General features: G+C 40.8%; 1 protein-coding gene and 1 long non-coding RNA gene across 2 annotated transcripts; one reads left to right on the top strand and one right to left on the bottom strand.

Moving 5' to 3' along the window:
• The first annotated feature begins 882 nt into the window (after positions 1–882).
• Positions 883–6,010, top strand: LOC147230338 (uncharacterized protein C1orf232). Its single transcript, XM_086154369.1, has 4 exons — positions 883–1,108; positions 2,258–2,335; positions 2,893–2,999; positions 3,750–6,010. The coding sequence occupies exons 1-4, from the start codon at positions 1,028–1,030 to the stop codon at positions 4,105–4,107; spliced, it is 624 nt and encodes a 207-aa protein (XP_086010495.1). The 5' UTR covers positions 883–1,027; the 3' UTR covers positions 4,108–6,010.
• A 2,717-nt stretch (positions 6,011–8,727) lies between these two features.
• LOC147230339 (uncharacterized) lies at positions 8,728–9,630 on the bottom strand. Its single transcript, XR_015106746.1, has 2 exons — positions 9,269–9,630; positions 8,728–9,050 (listed from the first exon to the last, which is right to left on the bottom strand). It is a non-coding gene; the product is annotated as an uncharacterized LOC147230339 (long non-coding RNA).
• Between the last annotated feature and the right edge of the window lie 4,765 nt (positions 9,631–14,395).

Consider the following 14,395-nt stretch of genomic DNA (forward strand, 5'->3'; position numbering starts at 1 on the left):
ATGCCTGTTTTTTTTTGTTTTTTTTTTAATCTTGGCACCTGAAGCTAATTTCTCTGCGTTTCTATGACCAGAGGCAGAGACCCAATCAGTCGTCAATGCTTCAGACAGCTTCGTGTGGCATAGGCTTCTCAGGTTGCCAAGCAACCAGTCGCAAAAAAAAATCCTGGTAGTCTGCACGAATGTGATTGGTGTTTGAGAAATGTGCTGCAGGAGTCATTGAGGTAGTGACAGTGAGAGAATAGTATGGTACATTTCCTTTCCCATATATATGTATATACATATATATATATATATATATATATATGTACACACGCATTGACACAAGTCTTTTAGTAAAATGCATGTTCATGAAGAATATTTATATAAATTGGCACTTGTTTAAAGATGGTCTCAGCATCATCTTGAAGAACATACAAAGATGATGAAGAACATCTGTCAGCATGCGGAAGCCCTGCAATACAAATAATGTCAAAATAAGATTTATATTCTGCAGAACACCAGGATGTTGTATTTGTGTGTGTGTATGCATTTGTTTGAGCGCATGCATGCACGCATGTGTGTCAGGGTTACAGGATCCAGTCTACCGATGCTGGATGACAATGGACCTCTGGTTTTGGAAAAGAGACTTCCTGAATTATGCATGAGGAACTCAACACCTGTTTCCAGGTAACCATCGCAGGGATTCTGAAGCGTGACCCTGCCCTTGTGTGTGTGTGTGTATGTTTGTGTGAGTGCACACCTGCATGGGCACATGCACAAAAAACAACACAGTAGCCCAGTTACCCTTGTCATACAGTCTTCGGGGACTATCAAGCTTGTTCGTTTGATAAGACAGACTTAAGACAATGACGGAGCGTATGTCCCGTTGCTGAAGAAGTTTTACACTTTTACAAAAGCTGCTGAGAAATTTATGAATGGAAAAAGGTCAAAGTTGACTGGGCAGATTTGAAACCGAAGCTGGACACGGAGACCGGTCATAGGCTGGACAGCGCAGACAGCTGAGTACTGAGCATCTTTCTGAGCAAATATGAATCCTTTGTGGAAAGTTTATAAGACCAAAGTGATGAAGACCCTTAATCCTGAGTATGAAGAGGACCCTGCTGAAGAGGTACAATTATACCATTTCTCCTAGTGTCCCCTGTACATCATAAAAACTCCTGGTTTTTATTTCACTCATGTTGTTTTTATTTTTTTGCAAAGCAATTTTGAACTCATGGGCAAAAAGAGCTAGATTTTATTTTTTGTGCCATTTTTAATTTGCAAGAAATATATATATATATATACATACATATATATATTTGACTGTCATACACATGAATATATATGTATATATACATGTGTATGACAGTCAAATCAGATTTATAAACTATAGTAAAAATATTTGACATCTCAAATATATGAGACTTTTTCTTCGATGTCTTGCACATGGCCATTTTCATAGACATTAATATATCTGAAAGATAAAGCTTTGCCAGTAGAGGAAATGGCTAATTCTTGTTTTCATATTGGAAAGCAGAAGTCATGCTAACATGATGCATTTTTATTGTTATCACTGACTTATAACAGGTTTTCCAGTGACACAAAAGGAATCTGTTGTACTTCTGCACAGGCAATATAGGAAGTTTGCATTGTCTCATTGCACTTCCTTTTGTACCCCAGTTGATATTTAGTATCAGCAAAACCATTAGTGCTGCTTTGACCCAGATCTCGAGAGAGCTCTGAAACTCTCACCCGCACAGGAGCTGAAGTGATGGATTAGCCGGCATTCCAGTGACTGGCGGGAGGACGAGACATAGCACTAAGTCAAACTTTGGCAATGCCAGCACATTGAGGCCATGATATGGATGTGTGTTTGCGCCTGCGTGTGTGTTGACAGATAGTTTCCATTTAGACAAATGCGCAGTTGCTATTTGAGTCGGGATCGTTCCCTGCACACTTGGGAAACGTGAGATGACTTTAGTCGATTACTATTACCTTTCAAAATGTCGAAACATGGCCTGCGGTGAAAATACACATTCGTATGCAAACTGGAAATTTGTTGAAAATCAAACCATTTTTGATTTTAAACGATAGATTTTTCATGGATAAATGAAATAATTATTGTGTCAGGATCAGCTTAATCTGTTGTAATATCCAATTGGTGCACTAGATGTCACCCGAAGTAACCAATGTCTTTGTGATTTATGCAGTTCTTTGAAAGTTCCTATTCTTGCATGCAGGTTATATATACGTGTTGTCCTTTCCTTGGCTGTTGCAGGTCGATGAGATGGCAAATGATATGAGTCCTGTGCAAGAGGAACTGGGGCCGGCTGCCGTATCCCAGCTGGCCCGGAGAGTAAGTGGACACATCTGATACTAGAACTGTGAAAGTTGATGAAGTACCTCAGTATGGACAAGAAGTTGTGTTGCTTAAACTCTAGTGATGTTATTGTGATGCCAAATCCTTTCCAAAAAGTAACCCAATCACCCAATAACTGATTAATTGAAATCTGATCACAGACTAAATCTGACACTCACACTTTAAGAAGCATTTAAATTTGGTGTGGCGCAGAAGGTAGAGCAATTGTCTTTGGAAGCAAACATTCCTGGTTTGATTCCCGGCTCGTCAAAGTGTTGTTGAGCAAGACACTAAACTCCTAACTGCTCTTCTAGCGCTGTTAGATGGCATGCCTGCTGCTCATGGTTCATCCATGATGGGTTAATTACAGAGAATCAATTTCCCCACGAGGATTAATAAAGGATAAATTATTATTTTCTTCAGTGAGAGAAAGTGTTCAAATTGGTTTCAGTGTTTCAGCATTGCTCTGTTTTGTCCACATTCAACTGAGACCCTTAAAAAAAACCCAATAAAACTCCTTTGGCCTTTAACCCTGTACGGGTCCTCGTGTTTAGATGCAAGGGGCCGGAACCAAAGGCTGGAGCAGGCTCTCGGCTCTCTTCAGCAAAGACGATGAACATCAGCTTCTAGAAGAAACTGAGAGCCCTCCAGCAGCAGATCAGTGAGTGCAAGTTTTTATTGCCTTGATTCAGATCCATCTCTGAGGATCTCTGAGGTCTTATCATGAAGCAATTTGTCCGAGGAGCAAATGTTACCACCCAGTAGCCTTTTCTTTTCTGATTGTCTTAAGAAAAGACATCCAATTATCAAACCCAAAATACATTTTGGAAAATGTAATAATATGCATTTGTGATATGCGACTGGACCACAGGGGTCTAGGGATTCAAAAAATTGTTTTAATGAGTTGTACTGCTTTGCATAGTAACCCCAATTTGACTGATTTGTGCAATTTTCATCCTACCTCAGAGACCTTCCTGTACTACTTGTACCTAAAGAAGTAATTGTAGTGCAACGACGGAAGGAAGTAGATGGGTTGTGCAACCTTGAGTAAAATCCAGATAGTTTTGTTATGCAAATCCAAAATTGATGTGAAGTAGAACTCTTCAGATGGCTGGTCCTAATTCTGTGGACTTGAAGATCTTGAAGGTGCCCTCTCTGGGTTTATACCAGCCCAGTAGATGCAAAAGCATTTGAATTGCCATTTTGAATTGAGCTGCTGTGAGTGCTACTTAGATCAGATGAAGAGGCTGCTAAAAGCACATTAGCCTGATATCAGTGCAATTTAGAATCTATCTGAGTTTGTGTGTTAATGTGAACCTTCATCTACTGGAGCTTAGCATTAAAATGAAACACCCGTTGACACTGAAATAGTGTATGTGATTTTCTCTCCCGTCTCCTCCTGAATCATCAGCCCGCTGGCGGCAAAACCGGCGGAGCCTCCGCGGCCCACCAAGCGAGCGGGATTCTGGGATAACTTTGCAGCCAGCTGGGCTGCCAAGAAGCAGGCGGGAGCTGCTGCGGCTGCCACCACCGCACAGGAGGCAGCGCCAGGGCAGGGTGAGGAGGTGGAGGAGGAAGGGGTGATGGAGGCCGGAGGAGAGGAGAGGCATGACGGGCAGATCACAGAGGGAGAGGAGAAGGAAGGCGCAGGAAGCAGCAAGAACAGCTTTTCCAAATATGTGTCTCTGGGCAGAGATGGAGAGGATGCCTCCTTCAGATGGAACTTTATCTCCAGCAAACTGGCTGAGCTGAAGACCAAGACCAACTAGTAGCCTTCAAGATAGAAATCAGGGGATAAATAAGCCTCGTAAGGAAGTCAGAGTATTTGACACAGGAAGTAACTGTTGGTATTGGTCAATTTTGCTTTTCATTGTTTGCACACACATCATTTAACACTATATGATAATCTAATATTTTAAATAGTTTAACATCCACATCCAGGCTGCAACAGTAACAGAGTACTGAGGTGTGCTGCTTTAGATATAATTACAAAAAACAGGAAAAATCAGGGGTGTTGATTCCTCAAACACTTGACAGTGAATAATTTTGCAGAGTAAATTAAAGACACACAAATGTGTCATCACAACATTTATCAGCATGATATCTTAACTATCATTACAAAATGCTAAATTTTGACGCAAATGCTAAAGAGGCGTGAATCTATAGTTTCTTGTATAATAGAAGCTTATTCCCAAACCCTGTAGGAAGTGAGATTTTATGAACAATTTCAATTGAATGATATTTTGAATCATACATTATTCACTCATTACTCACCACCCACTCAAATCGTCCTGGCAAGCATTAATAAAGTGATCCAAGACAGAAAGGTTTCACGTGAAATAACCTTAATATTATGGAAATGTTATGTAAGCAACTGAATGTGGTTTGGGCTCATTTTATTATCCTTCAATCTCAACCCCAAACACTGAACACGCGTTCATTGAGAACAAGACATTTTCCATTCAAAAATATGGAATTATTATTTCTATTTGAATGTATTTATTATTATTTACTGTGTTTTTGAAAAAAATATGGGACATTTGATTAGGGGATTAGATGTATTTCTTGAAAGTGGCTGCTATAAATAATAATTATGAAGAGTGTCTTTCTAAAAAAAAGATACCAGAATCAATATTAATCTGAGCATGAAAATACTGGATTGCTTAAAGGGAAAAAAATTATAAAACTCTCGTTTTAAATCTTAGACAACATATTTTTTTGATTTTAAAATTTTTGTCCAACTCAATACAATATTCAGAAGTGTTATTAAGCAAGCACATGCATCTATAATTGTAAACAATACACTTTTCTGATATCGTTTGCATTGCAAAAGAACAAGGCTACATACAGTACACCTGGATGATACCGGGATCATAATTCCGCTCGGTGTTAAATTCCATTTTCTGGGATTGCCTCAATTAACTGAAAGAGCTTTTCAGATCACAAAGAAGTGGCCTTTCCACCTGCCGTTAACCTTGATCTAATCTGAAGTCCAGTAAAAACAGGATTAAGAGATCATGGGCAGCAGTTACAGGATTACTTGGGGATTATCTCACTTAACCTGTCCGGGCGGGAGGTTGGTGGGCAGCTGAGAGATTAGTCACTGCATGATTTTCTGCAGGAATTGCCGAAATGCTCCGGAAATGGGAACAGTTCAGGAACGATTACAATACGTGTGAACACTTAAGCGTGCGTGTTTGTGTGTGTGCGTGTCTGTGTGTGTTGTCAAGGCCTGACGTACAAATCAAACTCGAATCTGCCGTTGAGACTGAAAGGTGTGTGATTTTCATTCTTCCGAAACTTAGTGAGATTTGAATTTTAGTATTTCTCCTTTCACTTATTTATTGTTCTCCACTTGTACTGTAAAGTGTTGTGTTTCTTTGTTTTGCTGTATCCCATTGTGTAACTTGGGCGAGAGCGAATGAGTAAATAAAAATGAATTTCAGTAATTTTCACCAAATTTCATTATTTTAAAATCCTGAACTACTTTATTCTAAAGCGCTCATTACAGTTAAAAATCAATTAAACAAAAAAGACCAATAAACAGCTAATGTTCAGAAACCACCAAGACAAAATACTAATAAAGAAAACAAAAAAGGAAATGTTTTTGAAACATAATCTGAAAATTAGCTTGAATTTTGAAAATGGTCATTTGTAGGTATCCACATCAGAATAAACAAAAGAATAAATATAAGTATCTATGTAAACATAAATAATTCGAAAAGGTTATTATAATGTTGCAATTCATTTCAGATTATAGATTATGTATTTATACATCGGACCAGGGATTTTCTCATGGAAACTATTCATGATAATTGTGGAGTGCAAAGGGCTCATTTTTTGGGACCTGTGATTGCACACACACACACACACACACACACACACATGCATGCACACACACACAAATACACATCCAGACTGTATGGCCTGTACTTTAACCAGCAGGGAGTGCTCCTCACCTCTCTTCTGCACAAACACCATCATCTCCAGCAGCCCCATGTAGACGGCAGTCAGAGGAAGGCAGCATTTCTTCACAGTGATACTACTCATGTAAATCCTACTTCCTCTTCCTCTTTCATCCTTTGTTTTTCTTGTACGACACCCACTTCCTCCCTCTGTGCCATTTCCTCTGATACAATACTGCTTCCTGTACAGTTTACCCACTGCTGTTTCCATGTGAACCTGACAACACGTCACAATAAATGCTGTGGATTACATATGTGTTTTTTTTTTTATCGCATGTCTTTTAAAGTGTTAATCAACATCCCTGAGGCTCAGTGAGTCCGATCTGTTCATTCTAGCTTTTCGCGTTTTTCAGTCGGAAGAGATCCTCTCTTCGTCTTTGGGACACTTTGTGTAGTGTTTGAGTCAGAGAGCATGAAAACAGGCAATGGAGGAAAATGGGTTTTGGATCTTCTTTTAGGGTAACACCGCACTTTGTGATGCAATGATGACTGTGCAGTTTCTGTGAAAGAATAAATCCACCAATTGTTATGGATCAGGTTTGCATGAATGTTTGCATGAAAATGCAAAGTACTTGAAAAACGTATCTCTCTTCATAACATAATGTTATACCATTATAGCAGGAGCTAGAGTTTCATTTCAAATCCGGTCTGTAGCCTTTGTCACCTGGCTGACTTTTGGCTTTAAGAAACGCACAAACAGCCCTGGCTTACACTTTCCATATCTGCAGGTGAGCAGTGAGCTCACCTCGCCCTGGGCTCACTTCCACACTCTCTCATTACTCAACACAAAGGTAGTGCTTAACTGAAGAACCTGTTTGTCGGATCTCACCATATATCATCTTCTTTCTGCTGCATTATCACCATAGGACACATGTACATTTTTGAGGAAATACTAATATTCATGTAATAGTCTGGTTGAAAGTAAGATGATGAAGATTCCTCAACTTTTGCAATCATCTTTCCTCGTGAGATCAAATTTTTCACTCACTCCTAGTTTTACAAAATCTAAGTTTATAATTTGGTTCTGTGTGCTAAATTTAGTCTGATTATCTTCTCATCTCCATTATCTCACTAGTTTTAAGATACGTTTATAAAAAATAAACCCTATTGTTTGGTTTACCATAAATTTTAATTTGTTTGCACAACCCCAAAAATGATGTATACATTACATTCACACTTAAAGTTTGTGTCACATAGTTGAGATATATATTTCAAGTTGTTTGCATCGCCTATATTATTTTTATATGAAAACATTTATTCTTCAGATTTTAGTAAATATTTAGAAATATGAGCAATATTTCAATTTGTGAGCATTTTTGCATTACATTTAGATGAAATTATCAATGATAACAACAAAAACAATAAAAATACTTACAGCATTGATCACATTTTTTTTTTTTTCAATCAAAAGTGGTTTCAGGCAACGGCTCTTCAACAGAAATCATTTCAAATCCGATGGATTTCCAAAGTGGAAAAAAAAATTCAAATTAAACTCAGATCACATGTTGATGCCTATGTAATTGTCTGTGGGTACTTTGGTTATCCACAAAACATATTTCTATGCTGATGTTAGACTGAGAGGAGAAATGAAAAGCTTCACATCAGGTCAGTAGGTCCATCTCAGACTCAGTGCAGCAGGAAACTTTTGGCTCAGACTAATGTGTGATTATATCGTAAGTCGATGTTGAATTTGCAGCACGAGGTCCTTTGAAAACTCAGATGGGTGAGTCTTACAGTCATAAATTATACAGTCAAAGTAAGTGGACTTTGCCAGAATGGGGGATTTTGCTGCCTGGATTACAGGTGACAACTTGAGGTTTTTCAACTTGAGAAATAGTTCATCACATAGAAATGTGCATCAAAATATCGCCTGCGGGTGATATCTGGCCGTCTTGTTTTGTCTGAGATTGCCAAGTCAACTGGGTGAAGAAGAGATGTAGACGAAACTCTGGAGGGGTGGCAGTATAAGCAAGCAAGTAATGTGATATTTGTCTTTTCAACCCAACACACACGCCCACACACACACAGTTCTAACTTCGGAAGGTCTGACGGACAGACATGTCTGGTAGCACTCAGGTATGACACTGCGGCGTCTCCGCGAAGACAGTGACTCATTTTCTCCAGCAGCAGAAGCCCCATCTGGAAACCAACGCACACAAACACACTGTCTGAGCTCCACCTGCAGCCACCACACCTGCTGCACTGGGATGTGGAGAATCTTAACAGCACGTTCACAGTCTGGATGTCCAGGAGGCAAAAAGTGCATTCAAAGTTTTTTTTTTTTCCTTTTAACATGTTCAAACGCAGTATAAAAATATAGGAAAAGTGCCAGTGTGTTTAACTGTCAGTGGCAAATGACAATGTCAGAGCAGAATTAAAACAGGAGTTATTTTTGCTACTACTTTTTATGTTAGTATTACAGACTTTTTGGTTATTTTTACATAAAATGAAATAAACATGGCACAGTTCTGGCTCACAGCTAGTATGTCCCTGGTTCAATTCCAACATGGAGCCTTTTCATGAAGTCTTCAAGTTCTCCTCTTGGCAGCATGGGTTTCCTGTGGGTTCCCCGGTTTCATTCTTCAGTCCAAAAACATGCATAAGGTTGATTTGAAACCCAAAATTGCTCAGATGTGTGAATGAGTGAGTGAATGGTTGCATGTCTCAATACGTGGCCGACCGGCCAGGGGCGAATCCCGCCTCCCGCCCCACTGTCAGTTAGGAAAGGCTCCGGGTCCCCTGCAACTCTGAGTGCAGAATAACAGGTATAGTTCGATAGATAATGAATGAATGAACAAAGCAAACATAAACAATGATGTAAAAAACTACTGAGTGAAAAAAATAAACAACACAGAGAAGACTGCTTATTGTGTCGGTTACAATGTGGAGATTTGTTTAGTTTCATGCTCAGTTCTTCTGAAAATAAATTGGTAGGAGTTCAAGTCAGACAAATAAATAAAGTCACCTTTGTTTGTCTCTCTTATCACTTTTCTGGTATTATTACATCCCTTGAGTAACCCTTTTCACAAGCTGTCTGTGTAGGTTTTCAGTCATCCAGGTCATGGTGAATTCTTGTTTCCGAATATTCGTTAACTCCCCACAGGTCATTAGAACTGAAGAAGCCTCTCGCCTGATGGATGAAACGTCTTCAAATGAAGAAATTCAAGTCCAGTTGCCACGACAAGAAGATTTTGACTTTTCAAAAACGTCCTGGCTTCGAGTGCGTGAAAAGGCGAATTGTCATTATCTTCAAAGTATAACCTCAGCGGTTCATCAGGCTCCCGGGGTTATCGTTCTGTGTTAGTGGCGTTCAACAGGTGGATTGAAACCAAGAAATGAGCCGTACTGAGTTGGTCAAATATCCAACGGTTTGGTTTCTCAATTTAAACGTACCATATGTACGTTTCCTGGTAGCCCATGTTTGTTGACGTCCAAGTAGGAAACATTTACTTGCATAATTACCACGAAACCCAGCCCAGGAGCATGATATAAATATCTACCACTAACATATATATATATATATATATATCCTTGGAGGTTGCTAATCCCCTCTCATGTTTCCTCTTGTCATCCCTAATTGCACTGTCATTCTTGGGAAGATGACAACCAGGATTAAAAAAACATGTCATTTTTCGAGCTGGAAAACGTAGATTAGCCGTGACTTTGCACCAGACTAAAACTCTCGATAGACTTGTTGGCCAAAAAGCAGGAGGTGTGCAAAACAAACAGGAATCCAAAGCACTTGTCAGATGTATCTGCAGAGTAAGCAGTAGATTCTTAAAGGATCATGTATCTTCTTTCTGGGGTATTATGACTTCTTTGTGTTGGTGAAAGCCTCGTCTTTTCATCTTGGGATGGTGAGAAACATTGGAGGTGATTCTTTAAACATCCTTTTTTTATGATGATGAAAATGATAACTGACCAGAAACGGGTTGATTGCCTTTTGGCTGGTAGTCAAATACTCAAACTATAAGTACACTCTGTTGACATCAGTTGTTTTTAGATCGTCATGGCTGACTGTCATCATTATGTGGCGTGGTGATGATCATACTTCACCAGGTTGGCATTGATTCATGTAAGAAAAATTAAAAACAACTTTCAGAAGTCAGAAAAAGAACATGATAATTTACTTTTATGGACTTTTCCTTTTTGAATTGGCCCAGATGTGTCTAACCAATCAGCTCATGGTGTTGACAAATCACAGGAAGTCAATTACTGTAATGGGCAAGGGTTGATGCAGGGGAAAGTGGACAGGCATCAAACCAGGGCTCAAACTATTTTAAACATATTAACTATAATAATTTATACTTTCTCCTTCTCTGCATTTACCCTATCAGGGCCCCAGCAGTTAGGGTTTCAGCGTCTTGCTCAACAACACTTCAACACGCCAGAACGATCACTCAACCTCTTGCGTCACGCCGCCCACTAACGAACCACTGTATTCTGTGTATTCTGAAGTAAGATAATTATTGATGTTATTCTAAAGCTGTTACGGTTTCAGAGAAAGCCTGCAGGGAGATTAACCATGTTTAGGAGACAAAAGGGCACATTATGCTCTGTCCATCACCTTGCTCACAGGGTTCTCACGGACTGTTTCATCCCCGTAAGCTGCAGGCTCAGCCTCACGTCTGTAATCCTACGGCTCTTTAGGAAGAGATTTGGTTCCCCCTCAAGAAAAGAAAACTGGCCATCCGACCCCCTCTATCTCCCAGCTGTGCGGTAATCTCTCAGTTAAGCCCCCCCTGCCTCTGACCACAACCCACCAAAACACAAACATACACAGACGCACACCAACATACTGCCATCTTCATCCCTGTTGAAATCTGATCACTCGTGGCCGAATCTTCGTCCGACTCTCTCTCTACTGTAAATAGATCGATTTTCCTGTCGCTATGACAAGGGCTTTGAGGAAAGTCACATGACCATCAACATGTTTTCACACAGTGTTTGTCTGTTTAATGGCTGCATCGATCATTGCTGATGATAATTTCAACCAGCCTCCTACCTTGAGGACTTCTGAGCCGGTCGAACATGAGCATGACAGCGAGAGCGAGTATGTGAAACAGAGCAGCAGAGATATTTCTGATGCCAAAATGTCGGATTGTGGGGTTATTATTAAGGATTCTTTAAATGGCAGACAGTTACCGTCCATCAGTCATACTGATTATCAAGATGTTGTTTGTCAACACTGGTTGTCATGGTCTCTCAGTAAAAATACAAGTGTGTGTGTGTATGTATGTGTGTGTGTGTGTGTGTGTGTGTGTGTGTGTGTGTGTGTGTGTGTGTGTGTGTTTGATATTTCGGTAATGTGGTTGCTGGAATGCCTCCAGCCTTCCACTACAGTCTGTGTCAGGCTCGAGTTTCTGTTTCTACAGCTGTTTAAGGTTGTTGTTCTTTGCTTCTTGCTCCTGACCTGCAGCTTCAGCCCCTATAAACCTAAGTACACACACACACACACACACACACACACACACACACACACACACACACACACAGATTAAGCTCACTGTGAGAACCAATAAAGGTATTCAAAGGCTTAAAAAAAGCACTCTGCAATGAGTTTTTAGAATATTTTAGGTAAAAACAGTCTCATTATTGATTTTTTTCCACATCACATTTTTAAGGGGTCAAATTTTAATCAAAAAATCTACTACTTAAGAGTTCACAGTGGTAATTTATGTTCCCCTGTTTCCCTTGTGGATTCCATATATGATATTGTATGTTATATGATTGCAGCTCATTGGTCTAGTGGTATGACTCTCACTTACGGTTTGAAAAGTCCCGAACTAAAATCCCGGACAAGCCCATTGTTAAGGGGTAGCGTAGCGCAGGAGGTAGAGTGAGCGTCCTTGAAACTGAACATCGATTCCCTGCTCCTCCTAGTGCGCCAAAGTGTTGTTGAGCAAGACACCGAATGCCTAACTGCTCCCCTGGTGGACGGCAGCCAACTGCTCATGGTTCATTCATGATGGATTAAATGCAGAGAGGCAATTTCCCCATGAGGGATTAATGAACCCCACCGTGAACTGCCACCTCTCCGTGGGAGGGGGTTTGTGCATCCCAAACAGGTCCCAGGTGAGGGACCAATTTGGGTGTGGCTCAGAAGACCATCATGAAGAAGACCTATTTTCCCTTGCCCAGACAGGGGACGCCAGAGCCGGCGAGCGCCTGGTTGCCCGGGCCTTCACCCATGGAGCTGGGCCGGGCACAGCCCAAAGGAACGACATGGATGCCTCTTCCCCTGGGCTCACCACCCACAGGAAGGGCCAAGGGGGTCGGGTGCAGTGTGAGCCGGGCAGTGACCAGAGCGGGGGACCATGGCGGTTCGATCCTCGGCTGCAGAAGCCGGCTCTTGGAACAAGGAATGTCACCTCTTTGGCAGGGAAGGAGCCCGAGCTGGTGCGCGAGGCTGAGAGGTTCTGACTAGATATAGTCGGATTCACCTCGATGCACAGCGAGGGGTCTGGAACCAGGCCCTCTCGAGAGGGGCTGGACTCTTTTTTTATTCTGGAGTTGACTCTGGTTGAGAGGCGCTGGGCAGGTGTGGGCGTATTGATTGCCCCCTATCTCTGCACCTGCACGTTTGGGTTCAACCCAGTAACCTAGAGGGTAGCCTCCCTCTGCCTTCAGGTGGGGGGGGGGGGTTGTGTTCTGACTGTTGTTTGTGGCTATGCACCCAACAAAAGTTCAGTTTACCCGCCCTTCTTGGGGTCCCTAGAGGGGCTGCTAGAGAGCGCTCCTACAGGGGACTCCCTCATTCGACACTTTTACTTTCATTGCTCTTCAATACAATAGATTTTCTAAAACGCTGATACTGTGATTCAGGCAATATCTTTCAATATCATTTTTGATTTTGGATGTTTTGGATATTTGTGATTCATGCCCAGAGTTGGTAACTGATGTTGCTTTGGACCTGCTTGGTTCTGATTCCCTGTTTTATTTGATTGATATTTGCTCCTGTGTGATTTCCCAGCATTGTCTCTGCAACCATCACCAACAGTGTCCCATCAGTCAATGAGCCACTCGTCCAATCAGCTCTGCCTGAATCGTGACACCTGTGTGCCGTTGTTAGTTTGGCTTAGACTTCATGTCTCCATACTTTCCTGATATCTGTATATTTTTTTCCCTTTTGTTTAACCCATTACTTGATTGAATTACATTTATACTTTACATTTATACTGTTGATATGGATACCTGCATTGCCGCTTGAAAGTTTCAAGATCAAGATCGAGATTCTACCTCCAATTTGACAGGACTTCCTCACTGCTTTCCACAGCCGCCGACTCTGCAAAGTTCCTGTACATCATCTCCAGTGAGTTACAGCTTTATCCCTTCGGGAATCTTGGCACTGGATTCGGTGTTGAATAATTTGAGCCGCTGAACGTCGAGTTGGTCGTAGAAGCCATTTTATCTGCTTTTCACTTGCTTAGCACAAACTTACACCAGCGGGTAACTTCAGCTGTGTTTTGGTTGTATAATATATTTTCATGTGGTCTGTGTAGCAGGACGAATATACAATAAAACCTTTTATTTTTCATTGTATTAATAATTTGGGTTAAGAACATAAGGAAGGGCGATATGACTCACTCTTGAGATGATGCATAAAAATAGCTGTTTTTCGTGTGATGGTGGCAGAGAAGCTGGTGTTAGTTCTTGGTGATTCATATCCTCGAACAACAGCGTACATTTATGGTTCGAGAACTGGGGTATGCTGATAATATATTCATCCATATAATAAAATTTGGGAAGCACGATATTAATGAATTTCATATCACACAAATATTGCCCATGTACACGCATCCAAATATAAATACCATTGCCTTTGCCTTTTTGTTGTGAACATATGTCAAAGGCATTGCCCCTATAATTCAAAATGAAAAGTTATTCTTGAGGGAAAACACTAATGAGTCCAAGTAGAAAAATAACCTGGACCTTTCTGCCACTCTTCCAGCTTGTTGACACCTTAATGCTCCCCTTGGTGATTAGTCATAAGCAGCTAGTGACTGATCTTTGGGAGACTGTCTCATGTTGACAGCAATACATTTTAGAAAAAGTGGCCTCAAAGCACGTTTATCCTGTCCAGCGGTTCATT

The sequence above is a fragment of the Fistularia commersonii genome, chromosome 10, assembly GCF_037954325.1.
Source record: "Fistularia commersonii isolate RoL2024-O1a breed Wild chromosome 10, RoL_Fcom_v1.0, whole genome shotgun sequence".
Lineage (NCBI taxonomy): Eukaryota > Metazoa > Chordata > Actinopteri > Syngnathiformes > Fistulariidae > Fistularia > Fistularia commersonii.

Coding starts and splice junctions, on each gene's coding strand:
- LOC147230338 (XM_086154369.1), top strand. CDS start 1,028: ATGAATCCTTTGTGGAAAGTTTATAAGACCAAAGTGATGAAGACCCTT. Junction 1,109..2,257: donor AAGAGGACCCTGCTGAAGAG/GTACAATTATAC, acceptor TGGCTGTTGCAG/GTCGATGAGATGGCAAATGA. Junction 2,336..2,892: donor TATCCCAGCTGGCCCGGAGA/GTAAGTGGACAC, acceptor CCTCGTGTTTAG/ATGCAAGGGGCCGGAACCAA.